The following is a 25376-nucleotide window of genomic DNA, read 5'->3' on the forward strand; positions in this document are numbered from 1 at the left end:
GCACTTCTGTGATGATAGATAATCAAAGCCCTGACAAAGGACATGGTTCAGTCGTTCCAGTTCTGGTTGGTAATGGGTGGGTAGGGTGGGGTGGTGGGGGGTTGTTTCTTTCTGGTTGGTGCCTCATATGGATGCGAGGACCACGAGGATCAGGTGTATGTGAGGATATGGCATGGGAGATCTCTTTGTGAATTAGGTGTCCTGGCATTGGGTCCAGATTATAAAGATGTCATCAGTAAACCTGAACCAGACCAGGGGTTTGGGGTTTTGGGCAGCTAGGAATGTTTCCTCTGCGTGGCCCTTGAAGAGGTTGCCATAGGAGGGCAATCGAATTCAATTCGTGTGACTGACTATCTATCATGTGCGATCAGATGTACCTTAGTCACAATACTACCCCCTGCTCTCAACAGAACTCCTTTCACTCTTTACACCCAACAATGTTATTCAACTCCCGCTATGAGAAACTGACACCTTTACTCGCCACTTTATTCACCAACTTCTTTCCCCAGTGCCATCTCCGCGCCCGTGCCCCCCCCCCCCCCCCCCCCTTCCTCCACAATGAACCATTCCTCTCATTCATCTATTTATCTTTTATCTGCACCAGTTCAGAAATTTTCCCTAGCCAAAGCAAAAACCCTGCCCCATATCCTGTTCCTTAAATTCTGCCCAAGCCATAGAATCCCCCCCCCCATGGCCTAACCACAAACCACCTTACTTCTGGAGCCCATCCCTCCTTCCACAAAGACTTTCACCTTTTCATATTCCACCAGTCCCTTTCTGCTCCAAACCTTGTTCTACAAAAACATGTCTCCCTGGCACAGGCACCCCTGAATGACTTCCACTCACAGGCATCCCTGAACCACTTCAACTCCCTTCACAAAATAGTTACTATGCAATCCCCACTACCTACACCTAATCACCCAAAATAGAAATCCTGACACTCCATCAACTAGAATAACATTTCAAACAAAACCCGCAAGTTATCCAGCCTGCTGACATCCTACTCCTGCCTTGGGACACAACTATCCATCTCCCATCCTACCCACAGAGTTACTCCTTGTCAACCCCTCATAGCAACCAGACCCTGCCTTGCTGACCTTTTCAACCTACCACATCCTCCAAAACCCTCAACCAACACTCCAAGAAATCCACACCTAACCACCCCCCAGTCTCCTTGAAGGAATTTCTAATTTCCAACCTGACCTCACCATCCTTCTCCAGGTCTCTCCCTAAGAACATAAACCTTTCAGCAGAAGAAATGACTGCACTACAAAACCTAAAAACAATGGACAGAATAGGAGACAGCTTAAAAAAAACCTTACAAAAATGGAGGTCCAAAACTAAAAATTAAATGGCCTTTGCCATATTGCTTCGGCAGATAAAAAGTAAAACACGGTTGAAAGCCCATGCGTCATTCGATAAAACTGCTGATAAATCAGATGGCAAACCCAAGCTGAAATATAAATTCTTAAAAAAGGGCATTCCAGCAGGAAGTGGGGGAAAGTTAAAATTTGGGCACAATGCGTACAAAGTGGCAGGGTAGTGACATTGAGCAGAGCAAATGATGATGGCTAAAAAGGTAGTGCCCAATACAAAGCCGAGTTAAAATAATCTCCTCCCGGCCCTCCTGCCGGGAGGAGGTCAACCAAGGCACCGAGAGAGGCTTAATAAACCTAAACTTATTCCCGTGAAGGGAGGACAATTGGCGATGACAAAGGGACACCACCTCCTGACAGATGGCAACGCAGAGATCATCGGAGGGAACTTGTGGGCTGAGGTATGAGGACTGCAGCCTTGGCAGCAGCGTCAGCAGCCTCGTTTCCTGGAAGACCAACTCGACCAGGGACCCACAGAAACAACACACTGGCTCCACCAAGAATGAGCAAGTGACAGTTTTCCTGGACCCGCTGCACTAAGGGATGAGCAGTGTACGGCACACAGAGACTTTGAGCAGAGGACACAACTGGGAAAGCTGTGTCACCAGATGTACTCTGAGGCCTGATACAAGGTGAAAAGCTCGGCTGTAAATACTGGGTAATGCTGGAAGACACGGGTGCCAATGACGAAGGCACACCCAACCCCAAGGTCAGTCTGAGAACAATCAGTGTATACAAAGGTACTACCACGAAGTTCCATGCGAAGGTCGTGAAACTGAAGGCAATAGACCGAGGCTGGAGTAGTGTCCTTAGGATGCGAGTGAAGGCCAAGGTTAACATGGGCCACTTCACGAGGCCAAGGTGGTGAAGGATTCACACACACTGGGGAGGACGCAGGTAGCATGAAGTTAAGCCGCCGCACCAAGTAGCAAAGGTGGACTCCAGGAGGTAACAGAAGACGGACGAGCCCCATACCAATAATCAAAGTAATCATCAAAGATGGAGGCAGAGAAAGGGTTGCCACACATGGCACACAAACGGCATGCATACCTGCTGAGGAGAAAGTCGTGGTGGTAGGACAGTGGTAGTTCAGCAGCTTCAGCATTCGGACCCTCAACCGGGCTGTTGTAAAAGGTGCCTGTGACCAAACAGGTGCCATCATGATCGATAGTGTTGAGACGGCGTAAAAGGGATGGGGTGTGCAGATGCATAAAAAAAAAGCATCCATTGTCGAGTTTCGAAAGGACAAGGGACTGGTACAAATGGAGGAGGGTGGTTCTATCGGCACCCCAGGAACTACCACTGAGTACACGTAGGACATTGAGTGACAGCGTGCAGCTGGCTGCCAGGTGCGATACATGGGAGGATCAAGAGTGTTTCCTATCAAGCAGGAGCCCCAGGAATTTCGGAGTGTCAACAAATGAAATGGCAACAGACCCAAGATGGAGAGATGGTGGGAGAAACCATTTGCGCCGCCACAAATTCATACAGACAGTTTTGTCAGATGAAAAGACAAAGCCATTGTCGATGCTCCAGGAGTGAAGACAATCAAGACAGCACTGAAGACACTGCTCAGTGTGACAGGTCCGTGGAGAACTGCAACAGATGGCAAAATCATCGACAAAAAGGGAGCCGGAGATGCACGGTGGGAGACAGGCCATTATAGGATTAATGGCGATAGCAAAGAGGACAATGCTCAGGACAGAACCCTGGATAAAGGTGTCCAACAAGGCAGTACCCACATGTACCTTGAAAACTCAGTCTTGTAAAAATGCCCAAAGAAAAAAGGGCAGGTGCCCACGGAAGCCCTACGTGTAAAGAGTACGGAGGATACTAGTTGTCCAGCAGGTGTCCTAGGTCTTCTCCAAATCCAAAAACACGGCCAGTCTAGGATTTCAACAGAAAACCATTCATGACACGGGTGGACAAAGTAACGAGATGGTCAACTGCAGAATGAGACTCGAGCCACCACACCAGCCGGGCATGAATCATATGTTCCATCACCTTGCACACGCAGGTGGTAAGAGAGATGTGGCGGTAGCTAGAAGGAAGGTTTTTGTCCTTGCTGGGCTTAGGTACGGGTATGACAGTGACTTCACTGCAGCATCCAGGAAATGTGCCCTCAGCCCAGATGTGGTTGCACATGTTAAGCAGAAAATGCTTGCCCGCAAGAGAGAGGTGCTACAATATCTGAATTTGGATGGTGTCTGGCCCTGGGACGGAAGACTGAGATGAACTGAGAGCATTATCTACCTCACTCATAGTAAAGGCGGCATTGTAGCACTCGTGATTCTGAAAAGAGAAGGGTATTACCCGAGCCTCCTCCACCTGTTTCCGATGGATGAAGGTGGGGTGATAGTGGGAAGAGCTCGAAACTTCTGCAAAATGGTAGCCCAAGATGTTGGAGATAGCAATAGGGTCCACGATGATATCATCAGCTACTGTCAGGCTGGAAATTGGTGAATGGATCTTGGTTCCAGAGAGCCGTCGGAGGTTGGCCCACACTACAGAGGAAGGTGTAGAACTGTTGAAAGAACTAGTGAATGAAATCGAGCTAGCTCTTTTGCTATCCCAAAGAATTCAACGACACTTCGTACGCACATGTTTATAATGAATTCAGTTTTCCAGCATAGGGTGGCGGTTAAAAATGCACTGAGCACATCTCCATGCGCGAATTGTGTTGTGGCATACCTCAGTGCACCACGAGACTGGGACATGATGTGGCAAAGAGAAAGTGCAAGGAATGGAACATTCTGCAGCAATAAGGATAACATTGGTGAGGTAGTCCACCTGGTCATCACAACTGGGGAAATCTTGTTCTTCAAAGATCACAAGGGAGGAGTAAAGCTGCCAGTCAGCCTTAGTAAGATGCCATTTGGGCGTGCATGTGGGTGGGTTAGGAGTCAGCAGACGGAGAGCACACCGGAAATTGTCACTTGAGTAGTAGGTGTCAGAAAGAACAGACCGGTGAAGACAATGGGCAAGTTGGGGAGTGCAAAAGGATAGGTCCATAAGGGAATAGGTGAGCAAAGGAGTTGGAAAGTAAAGTGGGTGCTCCAGTGTTAAGGCAGAAGAGGTTAAGGTGGTTAAGAAGGTCAGCCAAGAGGGCACCTCTCTTGACAGGTCATGGGAGAACCCCAAAGGGGATCATGTGCATTAAAGTCACTGAGTAGCAAAAACGGGGGAGGTAGCTGCCAAATAAGCTGAAGAAAGTCTGCCCTGGTTACAGCAAATGACGGAAGGACATAAATGGTACAGATGGAAAAAGTCAGGCAGGGAAGGAAAAGGCGAACTGCAACAGCTTGAAGATAGGTAGTCAGGGAGATGGGTTGACTATGAAGGTCATCCCGTATGAGTAGCACGATGCCCCCATGAGATGGAATGCCGATGTCAGGGGGAAGGTCAAAACGAATTGGTAAGTAATGTGAAAGCTCAAAGCAGTCATGAGTCCGTAATTTCGTTTTCTGAAGGCAGAGAACAAGAGGATGCTGCAATGCTAAAAGCAGCCATAAAAATTCTTTGTGGGACCAAAGGCCTCGAATGTTCAAGTGAAGGATGGTCATGATGAGGAAGAGATGTAGAGGTTTCAACTCAGCGGCCGCCGAGTGACAGCCGCTGTAGAGTTGTTACTACAGGGCACAAAAGCAGGAGGATCCTGCTCCATGGGGTCCACAGAAGCATCGGCGTGCTTGTGCGGTCGGTCTGTGGAGTCCAACGCTGAAAAACTGTTGGTGGTGCATACCGGCAAAACAGATGCCAGCCAGGCTAAGGGACCACGTGGTGACATCGTCGAGCAGGATCTTCGAGTTGGTGAAGGAGAAGACCGTTTGTCTTTAGGGGACTTCTTCGAGCCCTTCTGGTTAGAGGAAGACTTGGGTAGTGTTTGGCGGGAGGGACGTATGAAGTCTTCATGGGAGTACTCCTTCCATCCTTTCCTGTCTGCTGGTTGTGTAGTGGGTGGCTTCGTCCCTTGAGGCGAGAGTTTGATGGTTTGTTGCACAGTGGGAAGGAGGTATGCTACCTTGACACTGGGCAATTTCACAACCTCAGAGCTGAATCCAAGGTCGCATGTCTGTGTGGGCATGTCCTTAATGGAGCGAGGGGTAACAAGAACAGAACTATTTGTGCCAGACAGGAGAACACAGGGTTAGTGACTAGCCAGTAACTAGCGAGCTACTGGGTAAGGCACTTTTTCCTTTACCCATATCTTTTGAACAACCTGCTCATCCAAATACATGGGAAAATCCCGAGAGGAAGTGGCATGGCCACCATTGCAGTTGATACAGCAGGGGGGACGAGGCAGACATTCGCCCTCATTTGCATCCCTGCCACAGGTTACGCATTTGGCTGGGTGTCGACACGATGTGTGAGTGTGATTGAAACGATGACACTGGTAGCAGCACATCGGATTCCGAATGTATGGACGGACTGTGATAATTTCATAGCCTGCTTTGATCTTGGACGGCAGCACCACCCTATCAAAGGTGAGAAAAAGAGTGCAGGTGGGCACCAAGGAGAAACTGACCTTTTTCATTACACGATGGATGGCAATGACACCCTGATCAGAGGGCTGAGATTGTATTTCGGCCTCAGTTAGACCATCAAGCAGCCTGGTGTAAATTACACCATGGGAAGAATTTAAAGTGGGATGCGCCTCAACCTGAACGGATAGTCGTGGAGAAGTGAGACAGCAAGCAGTAGTTGTGTTTGAGAATCAGAAGCAGTCTCCAAAAGCAAAGTGCTATTTTGTAAACAAGGCAGGCTTTCACAGGGCAAGCAATTCCATCACCCTTTCTGGATAATGAACAGAATGACCGTGGCGAGGGTCTGACTCGCCAGTAGGTGAGACCACAACAAACCGCGGTGCAGCAGGAAGGGTCTTCAAATCGGTAGCCTCATTACGTTTACGTTCCACAGACGTCAATGGAGAGGACAATTGACTCATCGTGAGGAAATCCCCATGATTGCCAATGTCTCCAGTGGCATGCTCCTTCCAACTGTGGGGGCCTCCCCTTCACAAAGGGGCGCACCCATCTTAGGTGATTGTTCCCACATCAGGTCACACCTCCCGAATGCCTGATGGAGGGCCAAATCAGCAATTAGGGAAGGTTACAGCTCCGGTAATCATCCCTCCCTGGGCCTGGTTTGTACCGCGGGCTACATGCGAACCCCACCTGTTGACCTGGGGCAGGGAATTGTGTGTTACCCAGTCACCTGTTATGCGCCAGACGCGTGTGCCAGCCTTCAGGAGTGCACAGGGAAGAAGAAGAAGAAGAAGAAGAAGAAGAAGAAGAAGAGGATCCTCAAATGCTGAAGCAGAGGAATGAGAGGAGAAGGGAAAAAAAGAAAGGCAAAGGGAGCCAAAAACAAAGTTGAGACTGACATCTTGGGTTGTCGGATGTTCTGCCGGATATCAGCGTTGTACTTGCACGATATTTCGGTCACGTAGCTCGTAACCTTCATCAGGTGCGACCGGAGACTGCTCCTCGAGTGGACCTGGTCCAGTATTTATGCCTATGGCCTTCCCCCTCCACCAACGGCTGCAGGCACTTCCTCTGTGGTCCGCTCCCATTTCCTGCGACCTGCTGGAGCGTTGCTGCTCCGTTTTCCGTCCGCTGCGGTTCTAGGTGTTCCCTCTGCGGTCCACGCCCACCAAACCCGCTCCTGGGGGTTTCATCTACGGTCTGGGGTACCAAGCGTTCCCCCTGCGGTCCGCGCCCGCTCACCACGACCTGTTGGAGCGTTGCTGCTCCGTTTTTCGTCCGCTGCGGCTCTGGATGTTCCCTCTGCAGTCCGCGCCCACCAGTCCTATTGGGGCACCTACGTACACAACAGCCAAGTACTTGAAAGGTCTCCATATGTGGGGAAATGTATTCACCACATCCGCAACTCAGAAGATTTCCTGCAACGCCTCAAGCAACTGCACATCACAGATTCGGATATCATGGTTAGTTTTGATGTGGTATCGCTGTTCACCAGGGTCCCACTGAAGCACTCACTAGAACTGATTGCAGAGAAATTTGACGGTGCTCTGTTGGACCTGTTCAGTCATACACTGACATCCACGTATTTCCTGTACAGAAACCAATATTTCGAGCAAACTGAAGGTGTAGCTATGCGCAGCCCACTGTCCCCTGTGGTTGCCAACATGTTTATGGAGAGTTTTGAGGAGAGGGCATTGGAGACAGCCACATTTAAACCCACATGCTTCTTTAGGTATGCGGATGACACCTTCGTGATCTGGCCACATGGGATGGACAGGCTCAATGAGTTTCTTGAACATCTTAACTCATGTCACCCTAATATCAAGTTCACCATGGAACTGGAGAAGAATGGCCAGCTGCCATTTTTGGATGTACTAGTCCAGAGGAAAGCAGATGGATCAATTGGCCACAGTGTGTACCGAAAACCAACACACACTGATTTATATCTGCAGGCCAGCAGCTGTCACCACCCTGCACAGAAGAATGGGGTTCTGAAGACTTTGGTCCACAGAGCACGTGCCCTGTCAGACCAAGAGAATCTACCTATAGAGATAGAACATCTCAAAACAGTTTTCTCCAAGAATGGATACACGGACAGACAAATTGAGAGGGCACTCCAACCAGCCACTATACCACAGGTTCCTGAAGAAGACCAAGATGAAGCAAAGAAGGTGGCATATCTGCCCTATGCTGGCTCTATTTCTGCCAGAATCAGTAGGATCCTCCGTAAACACAATATCAAGTGTGTTTTCTGTCCATCCAACACGATCGGGGGACTACTGGGGAGTGTCAAAGACAACCTGGGGTTACGAAAACCAGGGATTTACAATATACCTTGTCAATGTGGCATGGCCTACATTGGCCAGACAAGAACTGTGGAGATCAGGTGCAAAGAACATCAGAGGCACACTAGATTAAGACAGGTGACTAAGTCAGCCATTGCTGAACACTGTCTAGAACTAGATCATGCCATGAAGTATGAGGATACCAAGATTCTAGCACAAACACCCAGATTTTGGGACAGTGTTATAAGAGAATCGATAGAAATTAAAATGGCTGACGATCTTATGAACCGTGACACAGGGTACCAGCTAAGCAGAGCCTGGGATCCGGCTCTGGAATTGTTAAAGGAGCAACGGGGCCAGCTGCAACACTACACAAACAGAAGAACCAGAGACATGGAGATGGAAAACGAGGCCCTGACAGACTGCCAGGCGCACCAGACCAAAGATGGAACACCCAGAAGTGGGACTGGTGGGCGTGGACCGCAGAGGGAACATCCAGAGCCGCAGCGGACGAAAAACGGAGCAGCAACGCTCCAACAGGTCGTGGTGAGCGGGCGCGGACCGCAGGGTGAATGCTTGGTACCCCAGACCGTAGATGAAACCCCCAGGAGCGGGTTTGGTGGGCACGGACCGCAGAGGGAACACCTAGAACCGCAGCGGACGGAAAACGGAGCAGCAACGCTCCAGCAGGTCGCAGGGAATGGGCGCGGACCACTGAGGAAGCGCCTGCAGCCGTTGGTGGAGGGGGAAGGCCATAGGCATAAATACTGGACCAGGTCCACTCGAGGAGCAGTCTCAGGTCGCACCTGATGAAGGTTATGAGCTACGTGACTGAAATATCGTGCAAGTACGACGCTGATATCCGGCAGAACACCCGACAACCCAAGACGTCATTAGATCGCCGGGAAAGCCTGAAGAGTTACATCAAAGTTGAGACTGTTTGCACATCAGTGACAGAATGTAGGGCATTCCCAATAATAACCCAAGGGAGGGGAAAAAGAATAGCAAGAGTATAGACATGCAGCACGGAAGGGAGAAAGTGCTGCAAAGGCTGTGGTCCCACGGTAGCCGAGTACGAACCTGCCAAAAAGTGGCAAGCCCCCTGGGGGGATGAAGCGCAGTGACAACCTGGCAGAGGGCCTCCGCCAGTTGCCCGACACCTCCACCTACAAGTGCTGCCAAGGTGACCCCATCCCAGAAGTCAACCATGACCTCCAGTCCCCACTGAAGTCCTCAGGCCCCACCCAGAACCTCTCTCCTGAACAGCCTGCACACCCACCCTCTACAGGCTCCCCAAAATCCACAAACCTAATAATCCTGGGTGCCCCATTGTGGCTGGGTACAGTGCTCCCATAAGAAGAATCCAGGCCCTTGTTGGCCAACATCTGCAACCAATTGTCCAAAACCCAGCCTCCCACATTGAAGACACCAACCACTTTCTGAGCCTGTTTCCCACCATCAGCACACCCTTACCTCCCGGATCCCTACTCATCACTGTTGCCCTCCTTATGCACCAACATCCCACATGGCCATGGCCTTACCATGATTGAACACTGTCTCCCAAAACCCTGCAGGTTCCAAACAGACCCCTTCATACCTTGTACACCTAACCAACTACATCCTAACCTGTAACTACTTCACCTTTGAAGGAAAGGTATACAAACAAAATCGTGGCACAGCCATGGGCAATCGCATGGCACCCTCCTATGCCAACCTCTTCATGGGCCACCTAGAGGAAACATTTCTAGCTTCCCAAAACCCCAAGCTCTTGGTCTGGTTCTGGTTTATTGATGACACCTTATCTTTCCTCCACAAGCTCAACATCATCATCTCCCATCCACTTCGCATGGTCCTCCTCCACCTGACACCACTTTCCTAGATGTCTATATCCCCCTCTCAGATGGCTCCATCCACACCTTGGTCCATATCAAACCCACCAACAGTACCTGCACTTTGACAGCTGCCACCCCTTCCACAACAAAAAATCGCTCCCACACAGATTTGCCACCCATGGTAGACGGATCTGTAGGGATGAGAACTCCCTTGCCCAGTATGCTGAAGGCCTCACAAAGGCCTCCCTACACCCCACTCCAACCTGCACACTCACCTCATCCCAGTACACTCACCATGGGCCAGGAATGAGCTGGCAGTAGACTGAACACAACGTAGGGGAGATGTACGTATGTGTGTGTGTGTGTGTGTGTGTGTGTGTGTGTGTGTGTGTTTACCTACAAGCTTGAAACATGAAGTTTATTCACAGAGCTTCTGCCTTTCGATGAGTCAAATCCTTTATTCCTGAATAATTCACCATTATTTGAAAAACAATATTTTTCTGATTCATAATTTTTTACCATTCTTCAAAAGGTAAAAACTAAAATAAAAATTCATTATCTGCAAAATCTTAAATTGGTCTTTGACAAACTGCAGTTAAACTGTGAAGCTTCAGGTGAGTGAATGACATAAATATGAAATTACCAGTGTTACATCCAACAGAATACTCCAAAGTGTTTCCCCTGGAATAGGGAAGCATCTGACACCAAAATGTTCTAGAGTTTCTTGGCACCATTCCATCTGCATATATATATAATCTGCCTCTTGCCAAGCAACATACAGCTTAACAATGTTTTCATGGCATGGAATCAGTTCATGGTTCCTTATTTCTCTTGCATATTTCTTCCTGTAAACAAAATATTACACATGTTTATTTATTAAAAATTAAATTATAATATAATTACCCACAAACAAAAGAAGCAATGTACAATAATTTTTCTGCTCAACAAAACAATACACAAAATGAAGTCAAGTTTTGCAAGCTCGCTAGATTTAATAACCCCCTGTGGTATTAAACACGGAAGTGTGCAAATAAATACCAATATTTCACCTCTCTAGTGCTGGCAACGAGGTTCTGAAAATATCCCACAAATTAAAACAGCTCATATTATTAGTTTAAATTTTCTTAATTGTCTGAAACTCCTGTTAGCTTTCTACCTAACAAGTTGCATAAATAATTAAATTACAATACACTAAATTTCAGTCACCATTATTGTTTAACTGCCAAAAACAGACAGTGGGATGTTAAGGACACCCCATACCTGGCCTAACAAAATTAAGTGAATCTATTGTTGTCTAATAACAGTATTCTGTTTTCCAAGTGAAATAAAAGTCTGAGTCCATCTGCTTTCTGTCACTGTATTGCAACAACTCAATCTGCAGTATGCGTACATATGAAGAAAAAGAAAAATAAACAGAGATTAATTGAAGTAGTTGAAGTAGAAGTAATGTATGATAAATTAGATTCAGAACCACCTGGTGAGTAGAAATAACTGGAACATGAAACTGATACAGAGATGGATATTGATGAAAATGAAAAGTTCTGAAAATAGCAATTTCTACTTGGGAAGAGACAAATCAACTAAATGGATGATGAACTCTCCACTAGGAAATGTATGCACACAATATCAAAATACTATAACTCATCCACCAGGTGTGAGCAGTGCAGCCAGAATTGCAAAATCAATCTTAGAGTGATTCCTTTTGGTTTTTGATGAAAAAATATGTGGATATACTAATGTGTACATAAGAAGCATTTTGAGCAATTTTGTCTGGAATCAAAATGACACAGATGTAATTGAATTTAAGGCTTTTGTTGGGTTACTTATTTTATCCAGTTTTTACTGCTCTGGACACGCAAACCTACAGGATGCGTAGAACACAAATGGTTTCAGATCCGAGACAATTTCACACTGCGGTAAGGTAGTATCGGTTCCTATTCCTGGTCAGATGCAAACAGTGTGACGACATTCAAACCAGGCATGAATGAAACAAAATAGATACCCTTGCACCTATTAGGGAACTATTTGAACTGTCCCAGGAAAACACAAGAACTACACAGCATCTGAATATACTACAGTGGGTGAATTGTTAGTCACTTTCATAGTAAAATGTAGTTTTCACCAGTATGTACCAAGCAAGCCACCAAAGTACAGTCTGAAGATTCTAACACACTATGATGCCAGAGTTTTGTAAGCCCTGGCATAGGAGACATGTCAGAAAACAGTGAAGTTTCAGACTCACTGCAAGAGGTGGGAATTCATCTGATGATGGCCGAGGTTACTGGCAGACAACTGGTTTACTAGTTGTTGTTTGTGTAAGGAACTGCTGAAGAAAAAACTTTCTTTAGTTGGAAACGTTCCTTAAAACTAAACCTGAACTTTCTCCTGAATTTGTTAATGCTAATCAACATGAAGTAAATAGTAGCTTATTTGGATTTCAAAACGATTTGACAGCTCTCTCTTGAGTGTCAAGAAAGAACAAGAACATGATACTTCTTTCATCTACACATTTTGACAATAAAATAGATGACAGCACATGGGAGAAAAAGAAGCTTGAAATTATCACAATGAACAATTCCACAAAAAGAGGCACCAATATACCGGATGAAAAAGTGCACCACTAACTCCACATCAAGAAAAATTTTTCCATACTTGGATAGTGCTGGAATAAATGCTCAAACAACATTTACCAGAAATAATGAGGCTGATAATATAGGCAGAGGATTGTTCCAATGTTAATTATGAATCGAGCTAATACAGCCACTTAAGTGCAAGAGAGCACCAATGCCATCTCTACCCAAATCAAACAAAGTGGCCCTGAAGATAACATAAGAAGAAGAAAACCAAGGATCTTCGGCAGAAAGACCAGGGATTGCTAACAGAAATGTGGATGATGAATGAAGAAAGAAAGAAAAATGTACAAAATGCCCAAAAAGTAATTATGTGAAAACGGAGAATTTCTGTATTGCAGTCTCTTGTGTTTTACTGTGTAGATTAGATTAGATTCAGATCTTGTCCCACAGACCCACAAATGAGATGATTCTCTTGGGTGGGAACCATGTCAGAAAGTATAACGCAAAAAACATAAGACTATTTGAATGTAATATTCACTTCCCTGATCATTTGTAAGGGGATTGTCAAAATATGTGAATACATTAAACTGGAACTGCGAACATTCACACAATTAATACACCATCAGAATGAAACATATTTATGCACTTTTAATAAATTTATCATACACAGAATACCTAATGTTGATTGTTGTGACCAAGCGGTGTCAAAACTGAAATGTAACAGACATTTTTACTTAAGTTGGTTTGACAGTCCCTATTAAGATATTCATCTATAGAGTAGGAACAGTTGCTTACCAATATGTCTTTCAAGCTCTGTTTAAACTGTGCTTTATCTGAAACTGAGTTTTACTATCCAATGTCCTTCAGACACTGCCGTGATCTACAGCCGTATGAAACAGAAGAAATGTATTCACAATTGTGAATATGATTAGACTTTGGCTGAACAATTTATTGGTGACACATGAAAATTTGTGCCAGACCAGGACTCAAACCTAGCTCTCCCACTTCACCCAAGCAGTCACCTTAACCACTTTGGCTACCTGAGTATGCCTCCTGGTCTGACCCGATCTCCTTTTTCGGAATCAAAGCAACTGTGCGAGTACAAGATGTGAACACACGATAACGTGGGGGTTTGGTTCGGCTTGGGAGGTGTGCTCGGATAGCCGAGCTGGTTAAGACGACCATTCGCGTGAAGTGGGAAACCTGGGTCCACTGCAAAGTTTTGCATGTCACAAATAAATTGTGTAACTGAAGTCTAATCTTATTCGCAATTGCAGATACATTTCTTCCAAAAAGTTTCTGTGCAGAAAAAAGCCTACGTCATATGATTACAATATATGTAATGACTGTTTCAAAGATGAACACGTTTCTGATTCAAGATGAAACGTAAAATAATGTAGAAAATGTTGACACTTGGCATAACTAATAGATATATATCAACTGAGCATGCAAAGAAAAAAAGACAGTAGAAGCCTGATACACAGCAGATTTGGATATAACAAGATATAAGGTAGGTCCCCCAAAATTAGATATCATTTATGAACGATTTTTGCACTCTTAGTATATTTTATAAACTTGATAAAACCTTATTACAGTCTGCATGTAGCCTTTCTGCAGTATAATTTACTGCTGTGACCTCCAAGCTCTCTAAACAATAATCAAAACTGATGGATGTAATTTAACTCAGCCTTTGATTTGTCTGATCACCATAACACGATTGTTGCTGGACAGAACCTTTGAATACACATCTCATGGTCAACACTGTGGTGCAGTCATCAAAGTGACTACAACAGTGATTGGCAATAACTGAAATGAGCATAAGCGTCATGTGGATCATAAATCATTCACCCATTGTCTAGATTCCACGTGCTTGTTACAATGTCACAGAAATGGAAAGTGTATTCTGTGTGTGATAAACTAAAAATTATTTGACTGTGTGAAGAATAGTGAAACTAAAGCAAATTTATCATGAGAGTGCAGTGGACCTGAAGGAACAATCAGAGAATGAGTAAAAAGAATAAACTAAGAAGTTTTGTAAACATAGCTAAAAGTGATGTGGGAATGAGCCAGCAAAAAGACTAAACTAGGAAAAGAAAATGAACTCTACGAATACCTTTGAGGGTATAAAGAGAAGAAGGTATGCCACTTTCCAAGCCAATTATTACAGCACAAGCTGAAAAATTTCAGCTTTGATTTACATCACAACAAAGATTTTATAGCTTCCGACAGATGGTTTTCAGAATGAAAATGGCACCATGGACTTCGCCAAACAACGACGGAAGAAGAAGAAGAAGCAGCAGCAACATCTTGCGACAGTAAATCTGCTTCACCGTTTCTTGAAACTCTACACAAGTAATGGTCTTATTATTGATTGCTTCAAAGCAGGACTGTCAAAAAAGAAGTTCCGGAAATAAGACATGTTTGAAAATGAATATAGGCAAAATAACTCTCCTTTTTGCCACAAATAAATTGCACAGCCATAAGTTGAAACCTCTTTGAACAGGCAAAAGTAAATGTGAGAGATGTTTCAAGCATGTGAACATGTCATTATTACAATTTACTAACAGGCATTCAAAGACTGCTTTGATGACATGTGACTTTTCACCAATTAGTTTCCAGAAGAGTTTGTTACATCAGTGTGAAAGCATATATGGCCACTTAAGCTGAGAGAAGAAGCTCTACTAACAATCACTGTTCAGCTCGTCCACTTGCTGATGCACTGCAAAAAGAAGATGGAAAAATAAAAACTTTGCTTTTGCAAAATAACACGAGGGCATCAATTCAGCAGCTGGATCAGGGTATTACACAAGCATTTAAGGCACATTATCGCCTGAATTGCTCACTTCAATAGTGAATTCAGATGAGAAAATGGAAATGCTCTTGAAATCTGCAAATTTAAGATTGTTGCTTGTTCTGTAGGGGCCTCTATTAAGAATTGCTGGAAAAGTGTTCCACTGAAGAAAATGCAACATATGAACATTGTAGTGACATAGATTTCAACAGCAGTGACATTCAGTCTGCATCTCATGTTCTATAGTGCAATACTGATCTTTAACTGTTGGGTAGTCGTGGACAACAAAGAATCAATTTTGTATATCACAGATCAGAAGGACATTATTGATGCTATTTGAAATAAGAATAGCAAAGCTGTCGAGGATGAGGATGATGAAGCTGAAAAAGAGTTTCCAGTACACATGAAATATTGTATAATGTAAATTAAGTGATTATGTGGATGGAGTGACAAAAGTGAACCGAACTAAACCCAATTGAGCTGTTGCACCTGATAAGCATAAAACAATACGCTAAGAAACTGTGTGAAATGACCCTACAAATAAAGCTAAGTAACGTCTTTAAAGCAGTAGAATAATGACATACTGTAGCTTGCAAGCAATTTTTTAAATCATCATACTCTATTTGACAGCATACTTAATATACAGTACTGAAACTTGTGTTGGTGTTTAGTTGCTGACTGGGTGAAGTTTGCCTACTTGCTGTACCCTATTTGGCAGTTTCTGAAACGTTTTACTTCTAATATTCTTTAAATTTAAACACAGTATGTATAATATTGCATTATGTGTTTTTCCTAACTTTCCATGCATTAAACGACTCACTTTTGATATACCACAGCTATTCTATTACATGTGAGTCAAGCTAAGGAAATCTTCAAGGACGTGGATCATAAAACAAGAATACATAATAAATATTTACATAAAAGACATGCTAATGTTGTTTTCACACATTGTAAGTGAAACAGTCCTCACAGAAGTGGGGGGGGGGGGGGGGGACAGTTTCATTTACGAAATAATAAACTCGCCACAAACATGAAAATGGATATACAAGGGCCAAAACAAGAAAATTAACATACAAGGGTCATTCCAAGAGTAATGTCTCCTATTTTTTTGTGGCGACTTTGGATGTGCATGACAATGTTGCTGGTCTAGTGCTAATGCTTGAACCTTTCTCTTTCATTTGCAGGGTGCCATTTTTCTGCAGCAGTTGGCGCCAACAGAGGAGTGTTCCAAAATGGAGTCTGATATGGATGCACATACAAAACAGCAATGTGTGATTGACTTCCTCACTGCTGAAGAAACTGCTCCAATTGAAATCCATATACTCTTGTTAAAGCTGTACGGAGATGATGCAATAGATCTGAGCAATAGGTACAGTATTTTCAAGATGGTGAAAAGGGTGTGCATGATAAGCCATGGCCCAGTCAACCCTGCACAGCTGTCATCTCTTGCAATGAAGAGCATCTTCATCAACTCACCCATGCTGATTGGCAGATAATGACGACAGAATTGTGTGTAAAGCTGAATGTCGGCTGTAATGCCTTGGAAAAAATGTTGGAACATCTCAGTTATTGCAAAGTCTGTATGATATGGGTCCCACGAATGCTTACATAAGAACAACAAAACTCATCTAATGGGAATTTGTTGGGACCTGCTGGACCAATATAAAGCTGAAGATGACAATTTTCTGAATAGCATCATTACCAGAGATGACACGTGGTATCACCACTTCAAGCCAGAACCCAAAAATACAGTCCATGAAGTGGCGACATGCAAATTATCCATCAAAGAAGATATTCAAGACACAGCTGTCTGCAGGTAAAGTTATGTGCACAGTCTTCTGGTGTGGTTCTTCTGGATATCCTGGAGCCTGGAGAAACCGTCAATTCAGCATGCTACAAGATGAAACTGACTAAGCTGAAAGCCCAAATTTCCAGGATAAGGCCAAAGAAGAAGAACAACGTTCACCTGCAACATGACGACGCCAGACCCACACCAGTTTTGTGACCACACAACACATTGCACAAAATTCAGCTGGACTGTCTTACCACATCCACCTACAGTCCAGATTTAGCACCTTCAGACTCCCACCTCTTTGGGCCTCTGAAAGATTGACTATGTGGCAAACATTTTCAAGACTTGGACACTGTTGTCAAAGATGTAAGGAACTGGTTAACGTCTGCTGGTTCCGATTTTCACAAGCGCAGCATGCAGGCTCTGGTTCATCGTCGGCATAAGTGCATACCAGATGGTGGTGACTATGTGGAAAAATGACATTATGTAGCTGAAATATTGCTCTATTTAGCTGTGCTGTTGTGATTTATGTATCTTCTCTAGTTTGCATGAATAAAAATAGGAGGCATTACTTTTGGAATGATCCTCATACAATGAGGCGCATAACATAATTCTTAGACTATTACAGCCAATCAACATTAAACAGGCAGCAGTTTGCAACACTTATTTACTTTGATCATGTAACTGCACCTAAGATGTGCAAGAAGTCAGACTTTTTTTTAGCATCAAGTTATTTTATGTTATTAGTAATAATTAATTAATTAATTAATTGGTTGTATGAAGAAAGTAGTTAATGGAGTCTGAGGAATTGACCACCAATAAATCCTTTATGCATATGACTTATTGGGATCTTCTTGGTTAGGGATAGGTACTCTGCTGCACAGAGAACCTACAGTCTGACTATTGTGTTTTGGTGTCTTTATTTTGATACTGATTGGTAGACGTTTCAAGACTTACATCTTTCTGCAAACAAACTATGTCCTACCGAGCTCAATTTACCTTTGTTCGAGAGCTATTATTTCACCAAGATCCACTCTCTAAAGTATTTTATGGTTTTGGATCTCCTGACATGTTTTCGTAAAGCTTACTCATTGTTCTAGGGGTGTCTTTAATATCAGTGATGAAGTTTTTTTTTTCTGGGGTTAACAAATAGATCTGTTATCTGTGAATTTTATTAGCAGCTAAAAGGGTGTGCAAAGTCAATAATACAAAGGGTGCTGGCAAATTACTGAAAATGTGTGTTCCTGAATAATGGTCACCTTTTTACATCAAAGTAAGTGATTTTCTATGTACATTATTCTTGTTCTAGTGCTGATTCCACATTGGTTTGAAAGAAAGAAAGAGAAAGGGTAAGGGAAAGAGAAAGAAAGATTATTTATGGCAAATTTCATTCAAGAATAAATATATAGGGAAGCAGTAGTTAGCGGCCCCCCAGTTCCTTACAGAAGCTTCTGCAGAACAGTCTGAGTTCACACAACAAATAATTCACAGTACACAGTTTTGGACTATGGAAACCTCAGCTTGACTTGATAAGTTGCCCTAAAAATGATCCCTATGACATTATGGAATGAAAGTTAAAGTAAGTAAAGTATGCTAGCAACTCCTTCGGCCCCTACCACTTCAATCACATCTGAAAACATTCGTATTGCCAATAAATATTTGTTTATGCAATTCAGCAGCTCTGTGTTAAGCTCCTCCCACTGGAATTTATTATCAAGTTGTAATCCCAAAATTTTAACATCATTCTGCTTGTCATATTTTAGGCATGCAACTGGAAGGCTACCTCTTGGAAGTTATGAACTACATATTGTGTCTCTTGAAAGTTTTTTTAACAAAGAACTAGGTGGTTGGTTGGTTGGTTTCGGGGAAGGAGACCAGGCAGCGAGGTCATCGGTCTCATTGGATTAGGGCAGGATGGGGAAGGAAGTCGGCCGTGCCCTTTCAGAGGAACCATCCCAGCATTTGCCTGGAGTGATTTAGGGAAATCACAGAAAACCTAAATCAGGATGGCCGGACGCGGGATTGAACCGTCGTCCTCCCGAATAAAGAACTGGGTGGGAGTCATTCATTAATGTCCATGAAAATGTTATTAACCATTCTTTCTAAATTTATATTCTATTTGCTATGTATTGCAATGTCTGTATCAGGGGGGACGTACCTGCTGATGTTGCTGATGAAAGGTCAGTCATATAAACAAGGAAAAGTAAGAGCCACAGGGTGGAACAAAGTGGAACATCTCATGAAATCCACTCCCAACTGCATGATGACTGACCACTTAACACAGCACTCTTTCCTGTTGACACCCTTTTTTTAGGGTTCCGTACCTCAATTGGAAAAAACGGATCCCTTATAGGATAACTTTGTTGTCTGTCCATCTGTCTAGACCCCTTTTTCTCAAGAATGGGTAGAGGTATCAAGTTGAAATTTGTGTCACATGCTAAGGTCTATGGTCCCCTAGCAGTGTGAAGAAGTTAAGCTTCTAGGTCAATGTATTCAAAAGATACAGCCATTTATGTCACATATTTTAATACTCCCAAACGCTCTCACCAAAACTTATATGGTACTTCCCACTGACATAGAATAATGATATTTGGCAAGAAGCACAGATTCAAAATACAAGTAGAAGCATAAATCCTAAAATTATTAATTGTATTTATAACACAAAAATTGTCGTTTGTATCCGACTGTCTGTCTGTAAACATCAATATTAATAACAAGCAAAAACTGTCGAGAGTCTTGATTCCCAGGATGGATAGACTACCTATACACCTAATTACATATGTATGGAACCCTCAGAGCACGAGTCCTACTTGCTCTGGGCCAATTTTTCCCTATTAGAAAACGTGGTAATCTAAGCCATTCTAGTGCATTTTCTATTACATCATGATATTTTAATTTATTTAAAAGAATTTTGTGATTTACCAACAATTGCCTTTGACAGATCACAGTTTATACAAGTAACCTGTGATTTATTGTCTAAAGAATGAAGTACATTCCTGGTTTATGTGTAAACGGCCTTTTCAGTACTTGAACACTTTACAAATCCATACTGTGAGTTCGAGAATATATTATTTGCAGTTTAATGGTTAAGGAATCATTTTTATGATGCACCTCTCATGCTAGTCCACCCAGTGCAAGCCTCTTAATCTCCGAATAACTACAGCAACCTACATCCTTTTGTATCTGCTTAATGTAATCTCTTAGTCCCCCTCTACGATTTTATCCCCTCCCACTTTCCTCCATTGCTAAACTGGTTATCTGTTGATATTTCAGAATGTGTCCTATCAACTGCTCCCTTCTTTTTGCTCAAATTTCTTTTCTCCCCAATTCTATCCCGTACGTCCTCATTAGTTATGTGATCTACCCACCTAATCCTCAGCGTTCTTGTAGCACCACATTTCCAAAGCGTGTTTTCTTCTTGTCTAAACTCTTTATCATCCATGTTTCACTTTCATACACAGCTACACTCCAGAAAAATATTTCCAGAGAAGACTTTGCAATACTTAAATCCAGTCCACGTTACGAAATTTTTCTTATTCACAAACAGTTTTCTTGCCATTGCCAGTCTACATTTTATATCCTCTCTACTACAGCCATCCTCAATTATTTTGCTGCATAAGTAACAAAACTCTTTTACTACTGTAAGTGTCCCATTTCCTAATCTAATTCCCCCAGCATCACCTGATTTAATAAGACTATATTCCATTATCCTTGTTTTGTTTTTGTTGATGTTCATTTTATATCCTCCTTCCAAGACAATGTCTGCTCCTCCAATTCCTTTGTTGTCTCTGACAGAATTATAACGTCATCAGCAAACCCAAAAGTTTTTATTTCTTCTCCTTCAACTTTAATTCGTATTCCAAATTTTTCTTTTGTTTCCTTTACTGCTCATTCAATGAACAGATTGAATAACATTGGGGATACACTACAAACCTGTTTCCCTCCCTTTTCAACCACTGCTTCCCTTTCATGGCCCATGACTCTTAATCACCATCTGGTTTCTGTACAAGTCTTAGGTAGCCTTTCACTCCCTGCATTTTACCCCTGCTAGCTTCATAATTTTGAGGAGAGTATTCCAGTCAACATCGTCAAATGCTTTCTCAAAGTCTACAAAAGCAATAAACATAGGTTTTACTTTCCTTAACCTATCTTGTTAAGTAAGTTTTAGGGTCAGTATTGCCTTATGTGTTCCTATATTTCTCTGGAATCCAAATTTATTTTCTCTGAGGTTGGCTTCAGTTTATCCATTTTTCTATAAAGAATTCATGTTAGAATTCTGCAACCATGATTTATTAAACCGATAGTTTGGTGATATTCACACATTAGCACCTGCTTTCTTTGGAATTTGAATTATCATATTCTTCTCTAAGTCTGAGGGTACTTTGCCTGCCTCATACATCTTGCACATCACATGGAAGCGTTTTGTCCTGGCTGGCTCTCCCAATGCTTTAAACAGTTATGATGGAATGTCATCTACTCTCAGGGCCTTGTTTAGGCTAAGTCTTTCACTACTCTAAAATTCTTCTCGCAGTATCATATTTCCCATCTTACCTTCATCTACATCCTCATCCCTTTCTATAATACTGTCATCAAGTTCATCTCCCTTGCACAGACCTTGACACAATCCTTCCACCTTTCAGTTTTCCCTTCTTTGTTTAGGACTAAGTTTCCATTTGAGCTCTCAGTATCCACACAGTTGCTTCTCTTTTCTCCAAGGGCTTCTTTAATTTCCTGTAGGCAATCTCTAACTTTCCCATAGTGATATATGCTTCTAAATCCTTATGCTTGTCATCTAGCCATTCCTCCTTAACCATTTTGCATCTCCTGTCAATCTCATTTTGTACACATTTTTATTCCCTTTAGAGTACTTCAGTTGCTGCAGTTTTAAATTTTCTTTACATTAATTAAATTCAGTATCTCCCATGATAGCGAAAGAGTTCTACTAGGCCTTGTCTTTTTACCTATTTGATCCTATGCTGCATTTGCTATTTCATCTCTCCAAGCTACCCATTAGTCTTTTACCGTATTCCTTTCCCCTGTTCTGGTCAATAGTTGACTAATGCTCCCTCTGAAACTCACAAAAACCTCTCCTTTCAAATTATTCACGTCGCATCCCCTTAATTTCCTATTTTGCAATTTCTTCAGTTCTAACCTACAGTTCATGACCACTAACTTGTAGAGTCCACATCTGCCCCTGGAAATGTCTTACAGTTTCAAATCTGGTTCCAAAAGCTGTCACACTATTATACAGTTGATTTGAAACCTTTTGTTATCTTCAGATCTCCTCTACGTAGACAAGCTTCTTTCACTATTCTTAAACCAAGTGTTAGTGATGATTAAATTACGCTCTGTGCACAATTCTACCATGTGGTTTCCTCTTTCATTTCTTTCCTGTAGTCCACATTCACCTACTACCCTTCCGTTTCCTATTATCAACTTGCAGCCACCATCACAATTAAATTTTCATCTCCCTTAATCCCAGGAGCACTAACGTTTTGTAACCAAGGGCAAAATTTGCCCGTGTTACAACAGACTATAAATCTTGCAATATTTATTTATTTTAAGTGATGGTGTTTCTAATGTGAAATCAGTTTAAAAGGGCTCAGAGGCACTATAACTAAAACTGTAATGTTTGGAACATACAAGGCGTCCAAAAATGTGCAAGTTACCCCTTGTCGAAATTTCGACAAGGAAAGTTTGTACAAACTCCTGACCTCGACAAAAATGTTTAAAAAACACAAATAAAAACCCTTGCACAAATATAGGTTATGGTATATTGGAAAATTTCAAAATATACAATTCAGTTAGAAATAATACTGCCATTTACAGATGACATTTATTGCCTGCACACAGAATGATTTGACTCTGAATGACACTTACACAGATGGTGACTACAGTTAAAACAGGTTAACTTTGTTGTCTCTGGCTCTCTTGTTAGTTATATCCTACACACATGTTGCATCTTGCTTTCCGAGCTGGTTCTTCATTTGGAGTACTTCCAGTTATCTCTAATTTCTTTCCAAGGATGTCTCCCACAGTGTAAATGATAGGCAGCTTAAGTCTTCTACAAATGGTTTCAAAAGTTTGAGGTCTAATTCGTGCAGATACAACTTTCTGAGGTTTTATTTCCCTCCATTCCACTTAGGCAAATTCATCTTTAACATCTTAGCTACACTACTGGCCATTGAAATTGCTACACCACGAAGATGACATGCTACAGACGCGAAATTTAATGGACAGGAATAAGACGCTGTGATATGCAAATGATTAGCTTTTCAGAGAATTCACACAAGGTTTGCGCCAGTGGCGACACCTACAACGTGCTGATATGAGGATAGTTTCCAACAGATTTCACATACACAAACAGCAGTTGACCAGCGTTGCCTGGTGAAACGTTGTTGTGATGCCTCATGTAAGGAGGAGAAATCGTACCATCATGTTTCCGACTTTAATAAAGTCGGATTGTAGCCTAGCGTGATTGCGGTTTATCGTAGCGCGACTTGCTGCTCTCGTTGGTCGACATCGAATGACTGTTAGCAGAATATGGAATTGGTGGGTGCAGGACGGTAATACGGAACGCCGTGCTGGATCCCAACAGCCTCGTATCACTAGCAGTCGAGATGACAGGCATCTCATCCACATGGCTGTAACGGATCGTGCAGCCACGTCTCGAACCCTGAGTCAACAGATGGGGATGTTTGCAAGACAACAACCATCTGCACAAACAGTTCGACGATGTTTGCAGCAGTATGGACCATCAGCTCGGAGACCATGGCTGCGGTTACTCTTGACACTGTATCACAGACAGGAGTGCCTGGAATGGTGTACTCAACGACAAACCTGGGTGCACGAATGGCAAAAAGTCGTTTTTTCGAATGAATCCCGGTTTTGTTTACATCATCATGATGGTCTCATCCATGCTTGGAGACATCGCGGTGAACGCACACTAGAAGCGTGTATTCGTCATCGCCATACTGGTGTATTATCGGGCGTGATGGTATGGCGTGCCATTGGTTACACGTCTCGGTCACCTCTTGTTCGCATTGACGGCACTTTGAACAGTGGACGGCACATTTCAGATGTGTTACGACCCGTGGCTCTACCCTTTATTCGATCCCTGCAAAACCCTACATTTCAGCAGGATAATGCACGACCGCATGTTGCAGGTCTTGTACGGGCCTTTCTGGATACAGAAAATGTTTGACTGCTCCGCTGGCAAGCACATTCTCCAGATCTCTCACCAATTGAAAACGTCTGGTCAATGGTGGCCGAGCAACTGGCTCGTCACAATACACCAGTCACTACACTTGACGAACTGTGGTATTGTGTTGAAGCTGCATGGGCAGCTATAACTCTACATGCCATCCAAGCTATGTTTGACTGAATACCTAGGCGTATCAAGGCAGTTATTACGGCCAGAGGTGGTTGTTCCGGGTCCTGATTTCTCAGGATCTTTACACCCAAATTGCGTGAAAATGTAATCACATGTCAGTTCTAGTACAATATATTTGTCCGATGAATACCCATTTATCATCTGCATTTCTTCTTGGTGTAGAAATTTTAATGGCCAGTAGTGTATATCAAGTAGGCTACAGAACACTTACAGCGGCCATATCCTCATACCTCTTTGTACAGAGTATGTCTTAGTCATTATGTCTATGGTTTCCCCTCTTCCCTTAGTGGAATTTTAAGTTTACGTGGATTTTCTTTTTTGGTGCATCAACTTCTAGTCTTACATCACAATATTGTGTAGACAATATTAACAGATGTTTCTTTGTTTTTTCCTTTGTGGGGTAAAAGACAACAGTTAATGGAGGATTCTTAGTCGAATCTGCGAATGCAAACTTGGAGGAATACAACTCTCCTGCTGCTGTCATCTTAAGTTCTTGCGGTATGTGTTTTCTGTTGGATTTCAGTTCCCACCAAGGTAAATTTGTAACCTGCATACAGAGTGTCCATAGAAGTCTAGAAATGGTCAGTTTTGATGTTGAAGCCTGTATACCTTACTGGCTTCGCCAGTCTCTCCAAAATCTCAAAGGGACCTCATTCACAGGCAGGTCTACTGCTTTTCCAGCATACACTTACATGTTCATTACATACCATTCTATTGCACTACTGAGAATTATAGCAAGTATAGCATATTTCTCAGGCATGTCCTTGAGGAAAACTTTAAATGGACAAAACCTCTGGAAAGTCCTTGCATTTCATCGACTGTATTGTGAGGGCCACTTCTGAAGTACGAA

The 25376-nt window shown here is 43.0% G+C and overlaps 1 protein-coding gene across 5 annotated transcripts in view; it reads right to left on the bottom strand.

Moving 5' to 3' along the window:
- LOC126248806 (membrane-associated tyrosine- and threonine-specific cdc2-inhibitory kinase) overlaps window positions 1-25376 on the bottom strand; it is a 181114-nt gene that overhangs the window by 134522 nt on the left and 21216 nt on the right. For all 5 annotated transcript variants that reach the window (XM_049950207.1, XM_049950203.1, XM_049950204.1 and 2 more), the window contains exon 4: window positions 10621-10822. In XM_049950207.1, coding sequence (XP_049806164.1) covers window positions 10621-10822 — 202 coding nt within the window. The remainder of the gene's footprint in view (window positions 1-10620; window positions 10823-25376) is intronic.

The sequence above is a fragment of the Schistocerca nitens genome, chromosome 3 (genome assembly GCF_023898315.1).
Source record: "Schistocerca nitens isolate TAMUIC-IGC-003100 chromosome 3, iqSchNite1.1, whole genome shotgun sequence".
NCBI lineage: Eukaryota > Metazoa > Arthropoda > Insecta > Orthoptera > Acrididae > Schistocerca > Schistocerca nitens.